This window comes from Manacus vitellinus, unplaced genomic scaffold (genome assembly GCF_001715985.3).
Source record: "Manacus vitellinus isolate BGI_N305 unplaced genomic scaffold, ASM171598v3 scaffold_30_pilon, whole genome shotgun sequence".
Classification (NCBI taxonomy): Eukaryota; Metazoa; Chordata; class Aves; order Passeriformes; family Pipridae; genus Manacus; species Manacus vitellinus.
Window position 1 is genome coordinate 2790054 of NW_021940291.1, and position 25806 is coordinate 2815859.

General features: G+C 39.5%; 1 protein-coding gene across 1 annotated transcript in view; it reads left to right on the top strand.

Moving 5' to 3' along the window:
* SERGEF (secretion regulating guanine nucleotide exchange factor) overlaps positions 1 to 25806 on the top strand; it is a 148987-nt gene that overhangs the window by 26081 nt on the left and 97100 nt on the right. The window contains 1 exon segment of the mRNA XM_008922081.3: positions 5641 to 5801. Coding sequence (XP_008920329.2) covers positions 5641 to 5801 — 161 coding nt within the window.

A 25806-nucleotide genomic window follows, 5' to 3' on the forward strand; every position in this document is an offset into this window, starting at 1 on the left:
TGGGGACATCTGATGTGGCTCAGAATGGCAGAAATTTTTGGCCCACTTGAAGATTATAGGAGTTTTAACTGACAAATCCATACCTATTGCAGGAGGACTGGTTCTCTTTCTGTGACACCTGTGGCCTTTTGTTGAAGGTTTAAACCTATTTACAGGGTGCTTGGAAAACCTTGGGAACTGCAGCATGTTGTGTGGATGCTCTGGGGACTATTCTGAACCAGCTGTGTATTGCAGCCTCTGACTGCAGAAGGCTGGAAGTGGCAATTGAAATATCTCTGGTTTTCTGTTGCTGTCATCTCTGAAATGCTTTTGCTGCCTTGTTTGAACTAACCTGATGAGGCATGACCTCAATACCATGCATAGATTTGGGTTTTAGTGATACATTTTTAATAGCTGTTATGAATGAATATGGAAAAAAATTCAGGAGTGTGCCTTATTATATGAAGTTGCAGAAGGAGGTCAGAGGTCATAGAAAGTTGCAGAAGTTTGTAAGGAGGTCATAGAAAGAAGATGTGTGAAGAGATGTGGACAACTCTGGTACACTGAACTCCTGTGTAAGAGGATCAAGGGCCATTTAAACCCTTGTCAGAATGTATAATCCTGCTTTGTACTGAAACCATGCACAAGTACAGGTGTTATTCTGCAGGGATGGTAGTGATACCTGGTTTCCAGTTGCTGAATTAAAGCTGTCTTCAGCCAAGAAGGAATTAAGGATGGATAGATTAATGTTTTTCTGTAAGGTTGCACTGCACAAAGGCTGTTTCTAGGTAGATGAGGAAGTTTCTCAGAAAGATTGAAGGACATTAGTGATTTTCCTGAAGGACAGCAGAGATCTGTAGATGTGGGAGAAGTGTTGCTCTGTGTGGGGCAGGGAGGAGGCAAGAGGCAACTTCTAAATGTCAGTTTTTAATGCCTGCCCCTGTGAATTTTCATGTGAAAGGAGGCATTAGGGATTTTATATAGAACTTCATATTTCAAGTCTGAAATTAAACATTCAGTGTGAATATCCAGAGTTCATTTGAAAAGTAATCGTTAAAGCAACTGTGAATTGAGATAGCCTAGATGAACTCTTTCATCTAGTATTTATGAAAGATAGTTCAAAGCTTGCCTAGATACCAAATAGAGACTTCAAGGAGATAACACTAATGCAATCGTGATATTATCTTTAAACAGGAAAATTGATACAAAGATAAATCTTAATCTAGTGAAAATAAGTAAATTTTAATGTGCCTGTTTGTCTGTTGTGTTCTACTGAGAAACCAACCTATTTTTAAAACTAAGATACTTATTTTCTTATTGCTAATTCTCTCCAAATACTTATGTGGCTGAGCAGATTGATTAAGAAGGTGCTAACAGGGAAAAATGACATGCTCTACAGCCTCAGCAGCAGGAAGAGCTATAGTGTCAGGCAGGAAGCAACCAGAAGTGCTTTATGCAATGTTGCTGGATTTGCAATACTCCGAAGGCTGCGAACTTGTAATTTTGAGGCCATTCTCAACTGTCTGTGCTTTGGACAGAAGGATGATGTGAAGCAAATGCAGAAGGGCCCTTCTGGTAGTGGTTTGCTAGTGTAGTGCTTGGAGCACTTGAATATGTATGTACCTTCATTTGTATTCTGTGAGGGACACGAGTGTGTGTTTTGGATGATTTGGTGCTGTGTGTACACTGATGCAAAATGCTGTGTTTACAGTTCAAAGAGCACGAGGAAACTAGATCTGTATGATCACTTAGAATTTCAAACAGTGTAAAATACTGTTGTATGTACTGTTTACTTAGGGAACTGTTGGGAAGTTTTTCTTAAAAATCTTCTCCCCCTGTCTTTTTTTAGCTTTCTGAACTGCTGTACTGTATGGTTCATTCAGACTGTACACTGGAATGACACAGGATGCATGAATTATGTCTATTACTCCCTAATTCCAAATAGTGTTTGGAATGCTCTAGCCTTTAGGTGATGTAGCATTTGCTCCTGAAAAAATGAGCAGTTGCAATAAAGTCCTCTGGGACAATGTAGATGTTCACAGTAGAGGAGTTGAAGTGTCTTTTGGAATTGGAGCCTCCATGCTCAGAACATGACAAGAACTACGTCTTAGGAAGCTTTGTTAGTATCTTAGAAGAACTTGAAAAGCTTTCTAACGTTGTGTGCTATGCTTTTTTCTTTCACGAAAGTTGTAGAAATAACTCCTGCCTTTTGTATGCCCTCTTATTGTATAGAGTCTGGTATGAAATATCTTTTTTTGATTTTTTTTTTTTCCTTTTTTCTGATGCCTCAGCCACTTCCATGGCTGATGTACTCTGTCCAGTTGACTCATCATTGTGTATGTTTTCTTGACTTCTAATTAAAATCTGTTCTAGTCTAATATTAGACCATCAGTCCTTGTTATATCACCCTTCATTCTTAAGTAATTCATCCTGCAACCTCCATACTCTGTATGACTAATGTCTTTTTCTTAAATATTCTTAGAACATTTTAAAATACCATCTATATTATAAGTAGCACAGTAGCATTACCTCTCATTACAATTGCTTAACACTTTCTGTCATAGCTCAGTGCTTTCTTTTGCTTAGGATTTTGACAAGACTTTAACCTTTGGCGGAATTTTCCATACACTGGTGTTTGCCTCAGCCTGAAATTTCCACTTGAGACTGTTTTTTTATTTTGTTCTGTTTGTTTGCTGAAAGTATAATCAGTATTTCATAGAGAAGGCACATCTAAATCGACTTCTGTTACTTGCACAGAAAACTCAGATTTATGTACTTCCTTCTATTTTTTTTGTAAAGGATCCCTAGGCAGATGTTTTTGGCTGAAAAATGGAAACAATTGTCTATTAGCAGGAGACTGTGCATGGGAGGGGGAATGCTCACTAAACAGGAATAAATCTGGGGAAGGAATATCTCTCAATAAGAAGTGATAACTGAATTGATGAGTACTGAGAAGGAACTGGTTGTTACCTAATCTTTAGGCATTCAAGAAATTTGTCCTAAAAGCAAAAATTAATTTATCTGGCTTTAATTTTTTTTTAATAGATGTTCTCCATTTTTTCCTTCTAACAACCACGTGAAACTTTTTTCCCTTATAGTGGCAAAAAGGAAAAAGATAATTGCAATGATTTCTGTCGGTAATCAGAAACCGTTTACATTCTCCTAAAAGTTCTGTTTGATTTTGCATGTGTAAGTAATTCTTTGCTTGCTTGTCCAGTGAAAGAAAATAAAATCTGTGGATGGAAGGTGTTTTATTATAGCTAAGCATTATTTCTGTTTTAATCCTTCATACATGCTGCAGTCTTCAGTTCCACTCTAGCAGTACCCTGATGTGATGATGCAAAGGATGATTTTCCTTATATGAGTGGCTGGTGTTTCTTGTTGTTCTTCTTGGGTCCAGACAGAGAACCAGATTTGGTTGGGGAAAGAATTTTTTTTCCCCAAAAAGTAGAGTTGAGAGAAACTTTTACTGCCTCTGTGTACAGGATAGTGTTATGGACTGTCTGTGAGGATGTGGGTCTGTATTATCAATACACTACTGGCCTTTTCAGAGGCCTTGCAGGTTGCTGATGTTTTTGCCTATGGCACTTGATGCTTTTGGCTTCTGAGAGCTGAAATGTTTTAATTCAGCTGTGGTCCTAGGGGTCAATACAGCAATGTCTGGGTAGGGCTTGAGAGCCTGTGGTATATTGGTCATCTAACTATATGTTACAGAAATTCTTTCTGGCTTTAGATTTCATAAAACTCAGTTTCAGTTCCTGTAGTTGCTGCAAAATAGAGCGGCCTGCCTAACATTTCCTAGTCCACTAAGAGGGTTCTAGATAGGTGCAGCAACCTGGTCTGATGTAAAAGCCAGAAGGTTAGTCTACATTTAAATTTACTGTGTACATGCTGATGTAGGAGTTTTGCAGTTTTTGCAATTGCAGATGTTTTTAGGAGGGATCTATATAAATTACGAAGTAAATATGCTAACTTTGGAGCAAGCATGTTTTTTAAACCTCAAACTGTATTCCTTATCTCTGTAAGGTATATTAGTAGTTCTCTTAATGAAACTTATTTTAATCCTTTAACCTAACAAAATGTAGCTACTGTGTTAAGAGACCTCACTTGTACTGAAAGTAGTATGTGACTGGTTTCAGCTTTTCCCTGAACTGCTGGGAAGCTGTGAAGGAAGAAATTTCTTCTGCCCTTGAGAGAAAAGGACAACTAATTTTATCACTTAATTATTTCAGGAGAAACATTATCAGTGAACACAGAGAATGCATCTGAAAAACTTGTGATGATTGGCGAAGAAATACCACTGCTAGCAGATTTGTAAGGAAAATGCATATACTTGTTGTGTATATAAACTGAGGTTTCCAGTTTATTTACAAAATACATTATCACCTTAAACTCCCCAAACCAGGAGTGCCAATCTATGTCCCTGTCAAGTGAGTTTAACAGCATCCAAAGGAAAAGGGAGTTGTTCAGATTTCTGAAGATTTGTGTTTTGGCATCTGTTTAGAAACCCTTCAGTTGTCATCTTTGGTGACCAGTACCCCCTGTGCCCAACCCCTCTGTGGGGAATGTAGGTACTGACTGACAGGGAGAAGAGCCTGTGTTTAAGCAGACTTGCTTGACTGGGTGGTATTTTCCCCAAATCCATGTAATTTGACTGATAAACTTGATGACTGGAGTTCAACTCTGGAGAGCAGTTTGAGGCTTTGCTGAAGTGTGTACATAACTCAAGGTCATTGCAGGTTTCTGTCTGGGCTGGAATGTGGGTTGCTGCTTCTCCTTAAAACCAAGTTGAGAACTTTAACTTATGCTGTGGGTATATAACTTTTTTAATTGGAAGCCCAGGAGGGACAGCTTTTTATGACTTACCTGCAGAGATCTAGTTAGTTACTTCATTAAGAAAATAAAGCTGTCACTTAGTATGATTTTTTTTTCTTAATTCTGGGAACCAAAGCTAAAAGCATTGCTTTAAGGATGTTATCCATACTGGAGAATGGCATTTTGGTGTCAGTTCTGCAGCAGTGGTATAATATGTGGAGAGAAAGGTGAGCCATATACTGCTGATTTCATTTGAAGTTGTGTTTCCTTGGTCAGCATGTGATTCCTGTGAAAACAAACCAGTGCTTTTCCAGTGTTTAATGACAGTTGTGGTGATGTTCTAACTAACCAGCTACTGTCCTAGGCTGCTAACAATAGTAGTGACAGAAGGTAACTTCTATCAGGAAGACATCAACTGTATTAAATACAGGTCATGCAATGGATGTCCCTATGGTAAGGACTGGGAATAGAAAAGAAATGTCTTTTATGTATCAGAATAAACTGTTTTGTGTGTGCTTCTGTTAACCTAAAATATGTCCTCTGTATAACCAAAGTGTATATACTGTATTCACAATATCCAGGTTATGCAGCTTTACTGACATGGTTTTATTTATAGCCCAGGCCACCATACAGATGTTATTCTGATAGAAAACAAGTTAATAGAAGTATATCATAATATCTTGAGCTAGTAATTAATGTTTTTTTTCTTCTGCTCCCAGAAATAAGTTTTCACTAGGCTTTTGAAGCTGTAGGTAAAATGCATTAAGAAGTTCTAGTTTTGAATTGGTATCCACATGTTCCAGAAACTTAGTGAATAAGTAATCTTGAAATGTGTTTTCTGTTTAGAAACTGGCAAGGTTTTCACCTGGGGCAGAGCGGACTATGGGCAACTTGGAAGGCATGCAGTGGTTCCTGACGGGCAGGAGTTGTGCACAGCATCTGAACAATGCTTGGAGCTGTTGTGTAACATCCCTGTTTCAGTGCCTTGCCTAAATGGAGCATCTCAGGTAAAGAAGAAAATTATCATTCCCCCCACCTTTCTTTTTGGTGCATTAAAATAATCAGAACAATTTCCTAATAGAACCTTTTCAAATGCTGCAGCACAAGCCCTTGCTGCTCTTCCTGTAAGCTCAGAAGTTAATATGATTCAATTATTTCAAATATTTTAAAAGGATTTTGCATTCAGAAACTGATTTTTTTCCTTGGTGGAATCAGAATTACAAGTAGCAAAAGATGCCAAGTTCTCTAATATCAGTATGTGCAGGAGACAGTTGCACCTGCAACACAGCCTAACAGATGAGGTGGGACTCTGTCCTGTTGCAGCCCTACTTTTGGCTGTAACTCCAAAAAGCAGCACCCTACAAATCACAAATGGTGGTCCCTCTGAGCCAGGGGAGAGGCTTGCACAGCCATATAAACAGTTCTGCTGGGTTTTACTGCAGCTTAGAAGAGTGGAAATTCCCAGTACTGTGTGGGTAGGAACAAAATGTTGTGGTGTGATTGAGACATGTGGTTCATGGCTGATCCAGGTCTTCTGCCCAGTATGCTTACTCTTAATCTGTTGTGATGCTTGATAAATCTACAGTTTGAGGTGTAGGGTAAGTGAAGAAGGGGAGACCATCAGGAAAGCAGAGATGGGAAAACAGATGATAGAAGATGGACTTTGAACAAAGTGCAACCTTGTTGGCTTAATATTGGATTACTGATCTGTCCAGGTGTCACTCTCAAAGAGTATAGTTATCTAGGGCACTAAACTTTAGCAACGGGTTAAAGAAAACCTGTAAAGCTTCAGAAGAACAGCCTTGTTCTCAAAAAGGCTGAAGAATTAAAACCAACCAAAAAGTGCTCCAGCCACACAGTCCCAAGTTGCCAAAGGCGAAGGCAGGGATAGGGAAAATGAAGCATTGCCTGCTATAGGAGAAGACCAGGTTTGAGACCATTTAAGGAACCTGACAGTGCACAAGTCTGTGGGATCTGGTGTGATACATCTGTGGGTCCTGAGGGAACTGGCAGAGGAATTGGATAAGCCAGTATCCAGACATCATCTGCCTGGACTTGTGCAAAGCATTTGGCACTGTCCCGCTCAACATTCTGTATATAAACTGGAGAGACGTGGATTTGATGGACCACTTAGTAGATAAGGAATTGGCTGGATCTTTACAGTCAAAGAAGTGATGTCAATAGCTTGATGTCAGAGTGGAGACCAGTGAGAAATGGTGTTCCCTAGAGGTTGGTATTGGGACCAGCACTGTTTGCCAGTGACAGGGACAGTATGATCAAGTGCCCTCTCAGCAAACTTGCCAACAGTACCATCTATGGTGTGGTCAATATGCTGCAAGGAAGGGATACCATCAGAGGGACCTAGACAGCCTGGAGAAGTGGGCCCATGTGAACCTCATGAAGTCCAACAAGGCCAAGTGCAAGGTCCTGCACGTGGTTTGGGGCAATCCAAGCGCAAACACAGGCTGGGTGGAGCACGGATTGAGAGCAGCCCTGAGGAGATGGACTTGGGGATGTCGGTGGATGAGAAGCTTGGCAGTCACCGTCCATGTGCATTTTCAGCCCAGAAAGCCAACAGCATCTTGGGCTGCATCACAAGCAGCGTGGCCAGCAGGTCAAGGGAGGTGATTCTGCCCCTCTGCTCGGCTCCTGTGAGACCCCATCTGGAGTGCTGCATCCAGCTCGGGGACCCTCAGCATAAGAAAGAGGTGGACCTATTGGAATGAGTCCAGAGGAGGGTCACAGAGATGATCAAACAGCTGGAGCACCTCTCTTATGAAGACAGGCTGTGAGAGTTGGGGTGATTCGTCCTGGAGAAGAGAAGGCTCTGGGGTGACCTTATAGCACCTTCCATACCTAAAGGGGGCTTTTAAGAAAGATGGGGACAGACTTTTTAGTAGGGCCTTTAACCACAGGACGAGGGATAATAGTTTTAAACTAAAAAAGGGTATATAAAAGGAAAAAATTTTTTATGTTGAAGGTGGTGAAAGAGGTTGCTCCAGGGAGGTGGAGGATGCCCCATCCCTGGAAACATTCAAGGTCAGATTGGATAGGGCCCTGAGCAGCCTGATCTAGTTGAAGATGTCCCTGCTTATTGTAAGAGGTTTGGACTGTATGACCTTTAAAGGTCACTTCCAACTCAAACCATTCTGTGAAGGTCTTTGTAACGGTTTAGCCAATGGCCTTTCTCCAACCTATAAATAATAATGCTACAGCTTTAGCTCAGGCTGTATAAGCATATAATGAATATTTCTTTACCTTATAACATCCTTGAGTGGCTTTGGAGGTTTTCTTTTCATGTGGCTAATTTGATTACAGAATAATTTATCCTCAAGCATAAAGATGATCAGAAAGAAAACCTGACTCAAGTTGTTTGCTGTAGTCTGACACCACATGCAACTTAGACTGCATGCAAACCATTTCCTTGTCCTTTTAGAGTCTGAGAGGCAGCGTATGAGTTTCATTAGGAAGAGCATTGCCAGCGGGTCAAGGGAGGTGATCCTACCCCTGTACTGAGGCCTAGTGAGGCTGCATCTGGAGTGCTTTGACCAATTCTGGGCTCCTCAGGACAAGAGAGACATGGAGCTCCTGGAGTGGGTCCAGTGGAGGGTGACAAAGATGGTGAGGGGACTGGAGCATCTCTCTTACAAGGAGAGGGGGGGAACTGGACCTGTTCTCAAGAAGAGACGTCTGAGAGGGGACCTTATCGATGTCTATAAGTATCTGAAGGGAGAATGTCAGGAGGATGGAGCCAGGCTCTGCTCAGTGGTGCCAAGCAATAGGACAAGAGGCAACAGGCAAAAACCGATGCACAGGAAGTTTCACCTGAATATGAGGAAGAACTTCTTTGCTGTGCAGATAACTGTGCACTGGAACAGATTGGCCAGAGAGGTTGTAGAGTCTCCCTCACGGGAGATATTCCAGAAGCTGCTTGACACAATCCTGTGCAATGTGCTCAAGGATGACCCTGCTTGGGCGGGGAGGTTGGACTACATGACCTGCTGTGGTCCCCTGATCTTACCCATTATATGGTTCTGTGATATGGCAATTGACCTATTGTCAGGCAATGTGCAGGTTCCATCTGGGCAGACAACCAGTCGAAAGGTGTGCATTTCCCTGTGGGGTAGCTGGCTGTCAAAATTCGCAGGGTACAAAAGTACAAGTTGACAGCTTCAGCTGCACTGTCGGTACTGCATCTCTGCCTCCTGGTAGTCTCCCATGGCAAGACTTTGGTTAGAAGAGTTGGCCTCTTCTCTTTCCCATCATCAGTGTTCTGTGGATGTGTGCACTCTCAGAGGTGAACTGGAGCTTCAGAGCCCATGATGCTGCACTAATGAATAATTTGTTTAGTCATTGTTGACTCCACTGGGTCTCAGACAGCTTTCTTACTCATTTTGATATGGGTGTCCCTACTTTTTTGTCATTAGTTATCCGTAGACAACTGTTTCACACTGTTTTTCATCTGTGTATTGTGCAGTGTCTCAAGAATGTAGTTCTGTCATTTCTCAAACAATACAAAGCCAAGGTAGTTGTAGCTTTTGCACAGGGGAACTTGAGCTTGGCAGGACGAGTAATCCATGAAAGTGAAGGGATGTGTTCAGGTACATTCCTTGAAAAGAAAGAGAAATAACAATCTCATCCTTATTCTGCTGCCCTCAGCGCTGTTCCTCCTTACAGACCTGTGAGAGACCTGATTTGAGTGATTAGCGATGGCAGTGTTCTGGAGCAGACATCATTCTTTGCAGAGATAACAGCATGAAGATGATTTAAGAGCATCATTTGTACCCTAGGAGGAGTTGTGTTGATGAGAAAATTAAAAAAACAGATAGTAAGAGCCTAAATTGTTTCACTTCAAGATTACAAAATAGTGCCAAAGCAAGAATTTATACTTGAAAATGCATTAAATTGCAGTATGTAGACTATGTAGAGTGAGCTGTTTTTTGTTAACACAAAAGTTATCCCTTTTTCCATTTCTTGTCATATGGAGACAGGGTTGGATTTGAGAGCTGAATTAAAAGACATAGAGAAATTAGTTGTTTTTCATGCTTACCTTGAATCAGCAATTCCAATTTTTGTGTTTAATGCAGAGAGACAGTTTAACAGTTGAGGATTACAACTAAAGATTTTTATCCATGGTCTGTTTTTATAAATCAGTTCTAATGATTCAACTGAATTTTTGGCAAAGCTCTGGTCTGCTGATTGCTTCTGCACTTCAGTTAATATTGTTAAAGCCAAAGTGGAGAAACTAATCTAAGGATTAGAGGACAGGATGAAAGATGCACTAGTTTACCTCAAGGACAGTGCAGGAAATTTAACCTCCTATGTTGCTCCTTGTCTCTGTGCCCATGGCTTACCTATTTTCTCCACCAAAGACCAGGGATTCTCCTTTCTTTGAACCGAAATTGTTATAGTGTTTGTGTCTGCCGCTTCAAAACCTGATTTTTGAAGTATTGTCAGTGACCTATTCCATTGTGAGTTTGACTTCATCTGAGAAACTCATTTGAAAACACTGACCTTGAAAAATATGAGCGCTTTATTCTGAAACAAAAGAAGAACAAAAGCCTGAGTTTTAGCTAATTATCCACTAATCTGAGTATGTTTTTTTGGCAGTTTTAAGAGTGCGTGGAGGTTCCTGGTGTTAAATGTGTTTAAAGTTTTTGCATGTTGTGACTGCAGGTCTATTTACTATTTTCTTCTCAGTGCTTTGGTGCATATCCACCATGGAATAGGCCAAGGCACTGAGAAGAGGCTGTGTGAGACATTATGCATGCAGTGCTCTTGTGTTGCGGGGCGTCCTTGATTGGACCTCTTCAGAACATCTGACTCATCTGCCGCCTGATGCGCATTCACATCCACTGCTCTTCAGATGAAAGGACAATTAAATACAAACGGCCCGAAATATGATGAGTCTCTCTATTTAGCAGATGCTACAAAGACCTGGTTTAATGTTTCTTCCTTGTCCAAATGCTTTTCCAGTCTGTTTGATATTTTGGGGGCTGTAATAGCTGTCGTTCTACTGTTTGTGGTATGTTCAGCGTGTCATTCACATTGCAGCAAACATTTGCTGCAGCAATAAAGAAGCGAAAAGTCTCTGTGCAGTGCTGAATGTTTCTTGCTAAGCTGGATGGAAGGAAGGGCTGCAGTTATTTTGGATGTGCATGGCTTCACATGGAGCCATGTTTTCATCATATCCTTTTCTACTTAAAGCAAGCTGTGTTAAATCACAGGTTTCTGAGGAGGGATCTCTGAAATTGAAAAATAACCGTCACTCAACTTGAATCTTGATGGTGGATGTAGGCGCTGGTTGTGTCAGGGAATGAAAATAATTGATAAACTTGTGGCAACCCATGCCTACTGTGTTTATCCTGATCCTGCTGTGATCCATAGTTCCAGTGTGTATGTTCGTCTCAGTGTTTGTTCATCCTGTGCTATGCAGATTGCTTTGGATCCACTGTATGGTTCCTTTTTTTCAGAGAATGGCATCATGAATACCCACATTCTCATGGCCCTTTGCAGTCAAAGTTTACTGCTGTTCTTTTCAGTGGAGTTGCAGTAGGATGTCATTTTTGTTTGTGTTTGAAAGGTAACTTTGGTTTTAGTATGTTCTTGGTTTTTTCCTTTTCCCCATTCATGTTGCAAAATATTAAGCAGCTGCCTACAAAAGAAATCTAATCTATCTGCTATGATGGCAATTAATTGTTTATTATATAACTGATAGGTTAACAAATAAGCATAGTTATTACCTTAACATGTAGTCACAATGATATTGATGGAACTTTTTGTTTAAAAAAACCCTGAAACTGTTTTTGTAATTTTTTGGCTTCACAGGGAAAATTGTTAGAGGCCTTTTTGTAAGTGAAGCTCTAGTTGAGACTTTAAAGGGTATTAAAAGAAATAGCCTGATAGTATTACATATTATCTCTGTGCTGTGTGTGTGGCTTTTGAATATTTAGTTGTTTGACTGGCTACTGTAAATTTCTTTATTTTGAATGTTCAAAACAAGAGGTTTATATTTTTGTGGGAGAGAAACAACAAGTTGAGCTTTCCTAAAGCAGATTTTACTGGTCAGAGTTTGAGAATATATGTGTAGTAACTGATCCAATAAGCCCCTTAAAAAACCCGCTTTGGGTGGTAGGGAAGGAGGCAAAAAAGTTGAAGTGATGTGGAGTTTCTCACTTGGTAAGCAAGTAGTATGTTTTTGTGTATTGTGGTGAGGTTTTTTTGTTTGTTTATTCGATTTTTTTTTTAATAGTCATAAATTGGTGTCTTTTACAAGTTGGTCTTGGTCCATGTCCTTTGAGAAATGGCATTGTTGAATCTTCCTTGATTGATTTTGTTATGCTGTTTTGGAGATGCAATGATGAAAATTGTAACATAGGGATGGTCCCTTTAATATTCTTGTATTGAATTCTTGTCTTATCAATTCATTTTAAGTGACAATAAAGGAAAATAAAGGTCATAGAGAAGTGGGTTCTGAGTACAACTCACTGTGCAAATGACAAATTGCAATTAAGGATGAAAAAAAGAGACCAAATTGTTGAAATTATTATTAGGAGGGAAAAAACCAAACAGGATGTATCAAAAGATTGAAACTACAGTCTGCATACAAAATACAGTGAGTCTGTGTTTGATTAGGTGTGTTTGTGTGCTCTGTGTGCCCTGTGTAGGAGAGTAACACTAATCTTGGCAATGCTGCAAGAACATTGAGAGTTTACAGTTATGTCACAGGAAATGAGGAAATGGGATTTATTTCTTAGGTCAGTTGGTTCCCTCTAGCAGGAAATTGAGAGCAGTACCAAACTGCTGAAATCCAGATGCAAGTTTTTGGCTAGATAGCCATCCCACTTATTCTGTGCTTTTCTTATTCCATTAAGACATGGCTGTGGTTTGTAAAGAATATCTTATGGCCTGGGTAGAGAGACATTTAACATTCATAGCAAAGTCATTTCTGGAAGTTAAGAATAGCAGTGTGTTATAAGGAGAGGCTAGTTCACCAACTCTGGGTCTGTACATTTTGGAAAGCAAAGAGGAGATGATACTGGTTCCCAGCAGGTGCTTTCTGTCATCCATACCAATTTCTCTGCAGCTGGAATTGCAGAAAGGGAGGCAGGAAATCAAAGTCACACCAAGTGAATGGCTAGGGAGAATTCCTGCACTACCTTTTGTGTGCCAGAGTGTGTATGCTGTGTGAGTACAAACTAGAGGTTTTCAAATTATCACTTTTGCTTATGAGGGTTGGTTTAAAATGACCAAAATTGCTCTGCTAGGGTTGTACTGTAGCACTGAAGTAGCAGCCAGAGGTAATGCTGCTTTGTATGGGAGACCAGGAAAGGTTGATTTGCTGACAGATGGGGTGGTGTAGGACAGGACTAACATGGGATGAAGTCAGAAGGTGGAGACCCACCCAGCATGTGATGACAGGTGTTACAAATGTGAGTGTGGGCAAGCCTTAATCTTCATAATTCATAAATTAATTTTCCATTTGATGGTGTGTTGCAGTTAGAATTCCAAATGAATACCTCACTTGGAGATCTCTGAAAGTATCGGGAAAATGAAAAGAGACTAAAACTATTTGCAGTGGTAGCCATGGCTTGTGCAGACATGCATCAGCTGTCAGTTGTGAGGCCCTAACAATGAGACCAAATTGGCAGCTGTATTTAATGAGCCTGTTAGCAGCAAAATGACTAATCTAAGTTGCCTTGTTGTAACTCTCTGATCTCCATATGCTCATAGAATGTTCCATAATTTAAAAATACTGACTGGGTCCCATCTCTCTGCATAGATTGTTCTAGTAACAGTGCACAGCTTTGAGCTCAGAGATAACCTGTGATCCAGCTCATTGCTCCTCTGAAGGATTTCTTCACACCGACAAATGCCGCAAATGTTCAGTAGTGCCATTCACATGGACGATGCGGTTATTGCCTGCTAATTAACCGTGGGCAGTGCCGCAAAATTACTTTAAAAAAATGTGCTTGGTTTTAAGACAAAGTCTTTGCAAGCAGCAACCTTGGAAGGTGACGACTGTTAGTGCAGAAATCCAGTTCTGCCTCACTGACATGATTTTGCTTGCCTTGTTTATCCATGAGGAGCCTAAACAGAAAGGTTTCAATGTAAAATGCACCCAACCTAGTTTAAGGTGAATCAGATCTAACCCAGGGTATGTGCATGGACATGTTCCAAATCCAAGTGAAAATATGGTTTGAAGCAAGGAGTTGGTGGAAAAGGCCCTAAAGCATGCAGTTTTTCATTTTCAGTTTGTCATTAGAACTGTTACAGAGAAGGGATTAACAAATCAATGCAGGCTAAAACGAGAGAAAATCAATAAGAAACTGTAGTGAACTGGAACAAAGCTAACAATTTACAACGTTCTCTGCAAAGAAATCTCATCCATACCTCCTTTTATGGATGGGAAAACAGTGCCAAAACAATGATTTCAGGTTGGAGTAATTGTTTTTTACCTGGCTGACCCCAGAACTTTAGGTCAAGAAACTTCTGGTGTGAATGCTACTTATATGTTGATGAATTTTATTGGCAAGTTCTATAACAGTGGAATCTTAGGGAAAAATAGTCAAGGAGAAATATATCATTTAAGTTACCCTCATAGGAATTTGATGGAACACTCTCTTTAATAGTTTTCTTCTTTGTATTAGTAGAAGTGACTTGGTTAGTTGTTCATTGTTTTTCTGTCTCCTTTTCTTAAGAAAAGTGTTACTTCTGAGAAGTTATCCCTTAATAGGTAGGATGCATTAAGAAGGTAGAGAATATACTGGACTACTGGGTAGTGTACTACAGGTGAATGAGATTGGAGAGATATTAGTGGTAGGTGAATGTGATGGGAGAAATCTTAGTGGTGCCAGCTCTGCCTGTTTATTGCATTTTAACATTGGTTCTTTCAAACTCATTTGTCACTGTGCAGCCATAAACTCACCGAGGCAGTGCCAGCACACAGACTGCTTCTCCCTGCTTTAGGGATTCTGGATTTAGTTTGAACCTGGGTTATGCTTTGTACTTTTATGCTAGTGATGGTGTTTGTTTTCATTTGTCTGATGTTTCCAGCTTTCACTTATCAATGAGTCATTTAAGCTGTGGGCCCTGCCAATCTTTCTGGCCTTTGTGCTTATGTTGTAGGTTATTGTAGAGCTACTGTTTAGTGGAAGATTCAGAAAAGAGAAACTTGTGTTTCTGCTGTGATGCTGAAGTTATTGCTATGCTGTGGCACACAACGAGTTTCCAAGACTGTTTTACTGGGTTGCCAGCTAAATAACAGATACCTGTGTGTCCTCCCACCTAGTGGCTCATCTCCTTTGCCTGTTGGCTGACTTCCTCTAAGTAAAGCTGAATTTGTCAAAAGCAGAAGCTACTTATGAACTCTGTGTTTTTTACATGGTCTACTATAGCCCGTGCCTTTGCACCAGCAATCCACCAACAGAACTTGTTTGTGAAAGGAGGAGGGGGAAGAAAAAGTAAAAGTGGTGTATCTAATCCTGTGAGAACAAAAATGCTAAACTATCTCCTGTTTTAAAACTTGCCTAAGGGTTTATTCTTAGTCTTCTGGCAGTTGATTGCTGAGGTCTCTATAAATTCACTGCATTTTACCAGCAGAGATTGCCAGATGCCAGCAAAGATTGCAAAAAGCTATGCTCTAGTTGATGCCTTGCAGGTTTTTTTATCATAGAGAAAGCAAATAAAAACCTTATAAAGAAATCTTTGTATTTCATTGTCAGAAAAAATTTGACAGTTCCTTAGAGACATGGTTTCAAAAACACCACCTTCTATACTTTGCAACTTTAGCTCCCGTTTTCCTCATTCTTTCTTCCCCAGGTGTAAAGCTAATATAAACAATCCCTCAATCCCTTCCTTGGTAACAAGTGCATCAGGATGGAGTAAGGAGTTCTTAGGAATTGTTTGTTTCTCCACAGCATTGTTTGGCATAATGTTGTGCTCTTAAATGTTAAATTATCAAGTATTAAATAGCCAGATTTCTTAATGGTAGTTGCTTTGGTGGAAATCCCTTCTATCCAGCTTTATTTAATTTGCCAGAGTTTTCCTGCAGCCTCCACTGTTAGTTGATTTTGAAAGTGTGAACCCATTCAAAGCCTTGGAAATCTGAGTCATTGGTTTATTTCTAAAGCAAGAAAAATAAAAATTAAAAAAAAAAGAAAAAAAAAGAAGCCAGGCTCTGCTGGACCTCACAAGAGATTACTGGGGGAAAGGGATGAAAGCCATTTAACAATGTCTAAGAGATCTCAGCCACTTTAATACAGTTGATGATATTATGGTGTCTGACGTGATTAATTGCTACGACAAGGTACATATAACAGGTGTATATAACTGTGCAATTCCTTTATTGCTTTTGTATATGCCAAGGTGATGTACTTTGTGTTTGTAAGTTCTTCATTCTCCATACAAATGCAATCATAGGATAAGACTTTTTCTTCTTGATTCTTATTCCCTTCTCATGCCTTCTCTGTTTGGGTCCCTAGTTTGATTTCTCATGGTTTTGTGGTGTGAGGTTTTTGGTTTTTTGTTTCATGTCTGGATGGAAGAAAATCCTTTTTCGTCAGTACTTTTGGGAAAGGATTTGTGACTTAAATGCACAAAAATAAATTCCAGAAATAGAAAACAGTGAATTGATTTTTATTTTCTTTGACTTCTTGATCTGCTACTGTTCCCTTTTTAGTATTTAGCCACTACAAAGAAGAGATAAAGGCATTCTGATTTTTCTAAAGATTCATTACTTGCTGTGGTAATGCAGTTAAAATGAGGAAGGGGCACCTACTTTTGGAGTAAATAGCTCTGTATAAAATTTAAACAATAATTGGTTTACAATTATTAAAAAAAAAAGTGACTTTTGGGAGTACAGTCACAAGATTTTTTTCAGAATTTTGTGAGAAAATAAGGACAGGAAGTGAGATAAAAAGCATTAAAATGTTTTTAATTATGTGAATATCAAAAATTCTTGGCTTAAATGTATTTCTTCCTTGCCACAAAAACCATGTAGGGAGATGGCTCTTCTCTAACGTGTGTCACTGAAGTCTTCCCAGTTTGTGCAGTGGATTAGATCACAGAATATGCCAAGTTGTAAGGGACCCACAAGGATCATCAAGTCCAACTCCTGGCCCTGCACAGGACCATCCCCAAGAGTCACACCATGTGCCTGAGAGTATCATCCAAATGCTTCTTGAACTCTGTCAGGCTTGGTGCTGTGACTGCTTTCTTGGGGACCCTGTTCCAATACCCAACCACCCTCTGGGTGAAGAACCTTTTCCTAGTATCCAAACTAAACTTCCCCTGACACAACTTCAGACCGTTCCCTCAGGTCCTGTCACTGGTCACCACAGAGAAGAGATCAGTGTCTGTTCCTCCTCTTCCTCTCATGAGAAACTTGTAAACTGTGATGAGGTCTCCCCTCAGTCTCCTCTTCTCCAGGCTGAACAGACCAAGTGACTCCTCATATGGCTTCCCCTCAAGGCTCTTCACCATCCTCGTTGCCCTCCTTTGGATGCTCTGTAGGCTACTGTGATACCACGTGAGTAGAAATTTTTCACCTGGATGCATACAAGCCTCCTGAACTCAAACAATGTTTGTGGCATTATGGCAGCTTTTAAGTCCTGCTATTAGCCTTTTCTTGGTGGGAAAACAATACTTTTGGGCTCAGCTGTTGTACCTGTGGTGGTAAGTTCAACACCTCAGACTGGTGAGCAACGCTTTGTAATGCTTTCATGCTATCAGAGCACCTTGAAAACTCAGAGGATGAGAAATACCAGTGTAATGAATTTGTTGTTTTCTGGAGAACAGAGGTATCATCTTGATTCTTTGTGGTTGTTATATATTAAAGCTCTGAAAAAGCATCTTAGAAGTCTAGTCCAATTTGCAGTTTAGCCTACAGTCATAGCTAGTGAAGGTGCTGTGGGGCCTGTGGGGTAGAAGCGGTGGAATTGTTCCTGAATTGATGTGTGGAGAGCATTACAGGAACTTCCCATGTTGGCTGCTGGCAGCTTGGTCAAATGCACATTTCATGCACTGTGCCATTGGTTGCTCTTATACCACTTTGCTTAATACAGTGTACAAGTATCTATTAGGGATTCTGCTGCAGATTTGTTAGGCAAATCTCTTTCTCAACATCTTGGCAAAAGGCAATCTTTTCACCTTTAGTGGTCCATCTTGAGCACTTGTATGAGGAACTGATTCAAGTCTGAAGCCTCTATTTGATCCTACCCTTTTTTTCATCTTCTTGAATGGATTGTTGGACAAGGAGAAAAACAATTTATTAAAACAGTTCTTATCAGTGTTGGAAATATGAGTATTTGAGAGCATAAGTTTTATTACTAATGATCTTATCTTGAGCTTGTAGGTGTCAGCTTGTCTCTTGAAAATTTAAATTTACCATGTTTGAAAGGATTACTTTGAAACTGTATGCCAGTTTCTTTAGAACACAGAGATTGTTTTTTTTTTTGCTTCACAGTGAGTCTAATGTTTTCACTGGGAATGCAAGTCACAGGTTGTGGTGGGAGGGGATGTTGTCAGTCTTCAGAAAACAAAAATTCATAATCTTCTCTTTTGCTGTTTCATGGCACCTGTTGTGATTTGATTCTTCTCTTTTGAAAAAATACAAAATATTATTTCGTGGTTACTGTATAGGTAACCTTAAATAAATGAGAAAATGGAAATCTTTTGACAGTCATTTTTTAAGTTTTACTGCATATTTCTATGACTTCTTCCTCTTTAATACTGCTGATTCTACTCGGTATTTGTATCTGGGACCTCTGTCACACAGAGTTGAGGCTAAGAAAAGTGTAGAGACTTGTAGGAATGCATTTACGTGGTCCAACTTTCTCCGGAATTTTTTTTGTTCACTTTACATGTTAGACCTAAATCTCCTAAAGAAAACATAATATTGAGATTTGCAACTTCAGAGAACGAGGAAATGCTTGGAAGAGAGTAATAGAAGGCTCTCTTGGTTCAGCAGTTTGCATTAAGTCTTACAGGATTAATTTGCTGTCTCTGGTTTTCCTTGCCACAGCAAGTTTGAAAGGCAGACTGCTTGGAAGGCATGAAAATCAAAATGCTCATGTCTTTTTATTTAGAAAGATTAAGATGGTATTTGTGAATTATGGTGATGGCATTTAATAATCTTAAGATACAAATGTTTTAACTTAGCTGACAAGCTGTTCAGAAATATGAAATAGGATTTGATGTGGTTTTAATGTCTTTCATGTTTGAGAGATAATGTGCCCAATCCCCATCTTTCAAACAAATGAGGACAGAGCAGTATCCTGTTTTGCTTTTCTGCATGGTACATGGAGACCTCTACAATGTCTTGTGGCCCAGTAAGTTAGGAGTGCACTGACAGTGTTCAGGGTCTTCAGGGATGACTGGTTTTTTGTGTGAGGCCTCTGTTTGCAGTCTGACTGGCAGAAAGCCAGTGAGAAAGGAGTATTTATTTGCTTATGTTGAGTTCGTGCTCAGCATGACATGCCAGAGAGAATTCTAATAACGTCATTTTATCTGAGGACTTCAAATTTAGCAATGCTAAGTATGTGAGGGACTACTGATGTTCCACTGCTGAAATTAAATATATGTTCCAGGTTGCTCTTTTAGCTCATTTTTTTGACTGTACTCTCCCCCTTATGCTTTATTTACTGGCAACTTCTGTTAGATAACCTGTGTTACTACAGGGATTTCAAATTATACTGCTGTTGATTATCTTTTTGGCAACAGGTGACATGTTCAGAAACATCTCTTCCCATTCAGTGAGACTGCATGTACGTTCTCATTGACTCCCCTGTGGCTGAAAGAGAAACATTTTGCTTTCTCTTCTTTTGTAATTATGGGGCTAAGCAGTCTATTTCTGTAGTTTGAGGAATCAGGACCAAAATCCGAAATGGTTTTATTCATGTAAGATAAATGTGATTAATTGAGATGCCTTTGTATTGTATGCTTATACATTTAGTGAGAAAAATGCTTAATATGCCAAATAGCACTCATACTTGGATTCCATTTAACTTTCTTATTTTCTCTGGTATTCAGTGCTGTGTGTTGGCTGATATTCAGGGAGAAAAGGGATCAAAAACATTAAAACACTTGGAACGGTGATGCTAAATTAGTTTTATGTTTGAGCTAGCAAAAATGAATCTATGAATTCTAGTTTTGCTCTTCAGTTGAGGGTATTTTGTTGTCATTTACTTAATAATTTTCAATTAAATTCATAGTAAGACAGAGATGTCAGAAGGAGTAAAAATGCAAGTGTTGTGTTGTTACATATGCTTTACATATACCTAGTTATAGTTGAAGGAGATTGATTTTAAGGAACTGGTATTAGAAAGCCCATGGTTGTTACATTTGTCGAAGTTGCACCTCCCAACAGTTGAAGTAATTTGCTTGCACTTGTAATTTATTTAACAAAGATCTCTCATGCAGGACCATAATCATTACACATGCCTTAGCTTAAGCTTCCTCCAGAGGTATTTTGCTGCTGTGTTTTTTCCTCTGTTTCTTTCTCTTGCCCAAGAGAGTTGTTGCTGTGTAGACCTACTGAGAGCCATCTGGTGTGCCTGCTGGGAAGCCAGAGCTGCACACCTAAACAAGCCTGTCACACTACTCACATTTGTCACAGTGCAGGACCTGCAGCTGTGAGAGATGGCCTGCAGAGACAACTTTTTAACCTCTTTTTATAATGCATGTTTGGCCATAAACTTCTGGCTACTTCAGTGCATTGTTTCTTAAAGGCTTTCTCCAAAGTTCAAGCAGCTGTAAGCAGGTGTCCTTGGCATTTGAAAGTCTTCAAGGTCTCCAGTGAATTTGGACCTTTTGGGCATTCAGGCCTGCCAGTCGCTATTTTAAGGGCACTTTTTATCTGTATACTATACATCCTTCTGCTTTTGGAAAGTAGGAGCTTCTCTACTGTAGAAACCTGAAGATATGGCTACTTACTCATTCTTTTTTTTCAGCTGAGGGCAGTACCTCGAGGTGAGATGCAGTAGCACTTTGTTTCCCTTGGATCAGAGTAAAACTTTTCAGCTGAGTTTTAGAGGTGGCCTGCCTTATCTTTAAATAATGTTTTTCTTCCTCTGGCAATGTAAATTTCCCTCATTCTCCCCTTGGCACTTTCTGCCACCACAGTTGCTGAAGTGAATAAAAGACTTAGTGGTCAGTAGTTGCATTCTGCACCTCTTAAAGCATAAGAAGTGCTACATATAGAAAAATCCCCAAATGTTTCTCTCCTATCTTTTTGTCTTTGTGAGACACTTCAAACCTGCCATTACTAGATGGAGATGTGTGAAGACTTGAAGACCAGCACAATGCCAATCATAACAGGGCAAACTGCATCATCCTGGGAGCGCAGAAGGAATGCACCAGTGGTTTTAAATGACTATAAAATCATTTAGTTAGCAGAGTGTGCAGTAAGCCCAACTGCATCTTCCCATCTAAAAGTTGCAAAGTACTGTTTGTACTGCTGCTCTTCTCATTGCCATGCTGAAACCAGAAAGCATTATGTACCTGCCTTCTGCTCGGAGTCATGTCCCAGTGGGCAGGGTTCTCAAACAACCTTTGCAGCTGAGCTGGCTTGGAACAGCAGCATAATTCATAGCTTATCTTAAGAAAACAACTGCAAAAGAAAGAGGGGTAAAACCCACATGGTTAAATAGAGTGCTTAGGCCTCTGATGGACAGAGGAGAATAAAAGGCAGGGGTGAAAACCAGGAAGCATTCCTATGTATAGTATAACTTGTCATAGTAAATCTCCTGTATAGAATCCATTAATATTTGTTTGCAGACAACACAGCTCGATTGTACTCTTGACAGGAGACCTGAAATGCATCAGGAGTTTCTGGTTCAAGTCCAGTGTTGATGTAGAGAGGTGCAGTCAAGTCAGTGGAGCTCTGCAGTATGCAGTGGAGTTGTCCACCATGTTATAAAGCCATAAGGTCACCCAGTTTCTGGTGGCTGCCATAAAAACTAATGATATAAAAGGTATATCTATGATTCATTTAAGGTAGTGATAAGAGTGATCATGTGTGAGAAGCTGTGTGTGTTAAGCTTTTCTTGAAAGTCTTGTGGTAATTGTGGTGAGTTTTAAAAAAGTTGAAAGCTCGTTTTTAAAAAATCCTGAAAATGTTAAACTTCAGGTTTTAATAAGTAACCAGATTGCAGCCTCATGTCTATAAAAAAAAAATCTCGTTTTTAATCTAGCTTCACAATACTGTTGTAGCTTCAACTGGGTTTCTAAAATGTTTTTGGACAACAATGTTTTGGTTGTCATTTAACAAACATTCAGTTTTACATTCAGCTATGCAGAGAGTGCTTAATTAGGCCTATTGATTTGAGAAGTAAGGTAAAGCTGGAGATGATTAAGTGTAACAGATTTTAGCTCCATGGAAATTTTTTAAGAAATTAAACATTTATTTATGAGCAAAAATATGCATACTGACTTTGTCTCTTAGGGAGACAAGTGAATGAACTGGCTAATAACGTAGTCAGTGAAATGGTGAGAGAAGTAAATGTTAGTTGTCGAGTCTTTTTTTTTAATGTAATTGAAGAGCACTGAAAAGTGAAGACAGTTTTAAAATGTGCTGCTGTATGGCTGCATCTGTCTTGTAGCAGCTTGTAGTTCATGTGGCATGGTGTAGGTTTTTAGTGGCTGCTCAGGCTAACTTGGAATTTTTTTGTATTGGATTTGAGAAATCTGCTGGAATTGGGCCAGAGGGTTATGAGTTCCAGTAAATGACTAAAAGTGAAATTGTGTCTAGATGACTATCTAAGCCATTGTAATATGTGTTATCATAGTGGCTGAAAAATCACTTAATTATTTCAGAGAGCTTTATTTTAGTTAATGTAGCCCTCTTTGTTCTAATACTGATTTAGTTTCTGATCTATTGGATTCAGTAAGTATTTGAATTTTGAATTTTCCATGACCTATGTCATGTTAATGTGTCTTTAATGCTTGGAAAGCATAATTTATTCTTGTGAAGGTTTGCAAAGTAATAGCACATAGCTCCTTAGAGAAGAGCGAACTTTAACAGCAATATTATGAACCTAACCCAGTATATTTTAACACTGCTGTAGCTGCTGTGTATGAAGGCAGCATAGCATTTTCTGTTCTAGCTTTCTGTTTGGTTGCCCAAATTTATTAGTCATTTGCCACTCGGGAGAGAAACCTCTCTGTTTGTCCTCTATTCTCAATTTGCTTTATTTTGAAACAATGACTAAAAGCAACCCATTCATCCTTAAATTGTAGGAGACTTTCTCAGCTCTTGAATAGTACTGATGGTGCTAGAAATGTAAAATGGGTTATTCTGAGTAAATACTTGCAGAGAAAACCTCAGAAAGATCAGAGTTCAAAAATCCAGTCATGTGAGGTGATTACAGTTTCTTTGAAGATCACCAATTTGTTTTAAGACCTGAAAGTTTGGGTTTATTGTTGGGGGGGTAACTGTCTCTATACCTTGTTTACTGTTAACTGAAATTTATAGATGAAAATCTTGTGATTAAAATCTTAGTAGGCTTATTCAGCATGGAGAAGAGAAAGTTTCAATGGCACATAGTAGCAGCCTGCCAGTACCTACAAGGAGTCTCATCGAGAAGATGAAGATGGAGAAGCAAAGGACAGAAATAAAACTGTGAGGTTTGGACTTTATGTAAGGAAAACCTTTTTCACCATGAGGACAATCAAGCAGCTGAACAGGCTGCCTGGGGAAGCTGTACCATTTGAGCCTTATGGAATGGAGGAAGACTCATCTGGATAAAGGCCACGCAATGTGGTCAGATCTCATGGCTGATTTGGCTGGGAGCAGGAGATTGGATAGGAACCTCCTGAGGTCCTTTTGAACCTGAATAATCCTGTGATCCTAAGATCTTGTTTTTCTCCTCAAAACTCTTTCCACACGTTTGAAATTCAGAATTATGAAGCTTTAGTCTAGTGCTGTAATAATAAGTTGTCAGAGGGATGAGTTTTCAGGTTATTTGTTCAAATGTACTGGGCAAAACTCAAATCGAGTTCACTTTACAGAAGTGATGCTTCTTACCAGGGACAACAAATGAGAGAGAAGGAAACTAAAGAAATCATGCTGTTTTTTCCTGTCGGCTATAATACACATTTTGGGTGCAGCAAAATGTACAGAATCATTATGCAAGCAGTACAAAGCTCTCAATGTGCCCCTCAGGATAAAATAAGGTGCTTGTATTACTCTGATAGGGTAGAAGCTGGCATCTTATTTCCAGCACTGGCTTGGGGAAAGGAAGACTGTAACTGAAATAGCAGCTTGGAAAAAACTGCTTCATGGTTCAGTAGTTCTTTGTTGTTATTTTGTTTTAGCCCAGAAGCACTAAAATTAGCTGTCCTCTCCTCTTTGTTCTTATTTTCCTTGTACTCCAAAGTTTGCAAAGTAGAAAATGTGTTGAGAAGCTACTCTGCACTTTAGCTATCAATACACTGAAAATCAGAGCCCTTAATCTGAAGGCTTAAAATGTTGACTTTGATTTTCAGGGTTTCTTCTGCAGTTTGTCTAGTTATGTGCCATTTTCTAGCATAAGTTGCTCTTTGGTCATATGAAATTAAATGGTATTGGTTTATGCTGACAGTTAAATTTATAAGAATAAGTTTAGTTTTATGCCCTTCTCAATGTCCTCTGTTTTCTTTTGAGTAGTAATGGAGGCACAGTCTGTGTGACAGATAGGCTATTGAAATTAATCCACTAAAAACAGTCTCCGCTCTTCAGAAAATTAAAAACCCTGATGTCTGCAATGTTGTGTTCTTCTGCAAGGGTAAACAGAAAAGGAGACAGAGTTGTTTAGAGGTGACACAGCTGTGACTTTGTCATCATTAAAGTGTTTCTTGGAAAAGACTGTCCTGATTCATGAGAATCTTTTTTATTTGAGTGTTTCTTCTGAGTTGCAGTATTAGTCATCTAGAATCATGTATGCTGTCTGCAATTCTTTTTAAGGATCTTTGCTTGTCTGAAGAAGTTACCTTTATTTTTATTCTTTCTCAGAGTGGTACGTGAACCTTTAAACACAAAGCCAACTTTTTCACCTCAATTACTCTTGAGATGGTAGGTCAGCTTGTTCCACAAATAACTGTGCTAGAAATAAGGCTTTTGTTTTTCATTTATTTATTTTCTACGCATGCCTGGACTTTCTACTTTGGGTTTGAATTAAAGACCTCACAGTCAATTTTGTGGAAAAACAGCATAGAGCCCAAGATTTTGAAATCTGCAAGACAGCTAGAGGAACCTTTTCAGTTCTTTGCAAGAGCAGCAATGCTTCTGTTCTTATAAACCGTGTTGCTTGTGGGTCTGGTTTTGGCATGATGAAATCACTGGGGTTTGAAGGCCTGGATGTTTCCAAATCACTGAAATCATTAGTCTTGCTGCAAGCTGCCTTGGCTTTTCAAGGCTTAATGCATGGTGTATAGCAGATATTTACTTCCTTGTGGTTTCTACCTGCAGGAGAGGATAAGGAATGGAAGAGCACTTTGTAGTTTTTCATGACACTTTTGTGGGGGCGCTTGGGAACCTTTTGCAAATGTGTTTTGGTAGGTAGAATGGGTAGGATGGGTAGAAGAAGAGTCTACTGTGTGTGTAGAGCAAGTGGCAAAGTATTGAGGGGGTGGCTCACTGCTATTGAAGATACCATCCTGTGGTTTTGACTAGGGAAACTGCTTTATTGAAGGCTTTCCTGGAGTGACATAGCAGGGTCAGCACAACTTCCACGTGTGGACAGTCCAAACCTTATCAATTTAGTTGAAGGCATTGAAAGGGTGCCATGGTGGACTGAGATTTTTCTGAAGTGCTTGAAAAAGTTTGAGATGGTTAAAAGGCAAAGGCAGTGTAAAAGGGCTGTTATGAATGCAGCTTGCCATTGCACCTATGAATAATTCCCCATGATACCTATGAATTTGAATTTCTGTATAACAGCAATGCACAAGTTCAGGGGAAGTGGTAAAGTGCAAAATAGTGTCTTTTTATACACAAAATGTAGTACTACGAAGGATGTCTCTTGCAGGTTTGCAAAC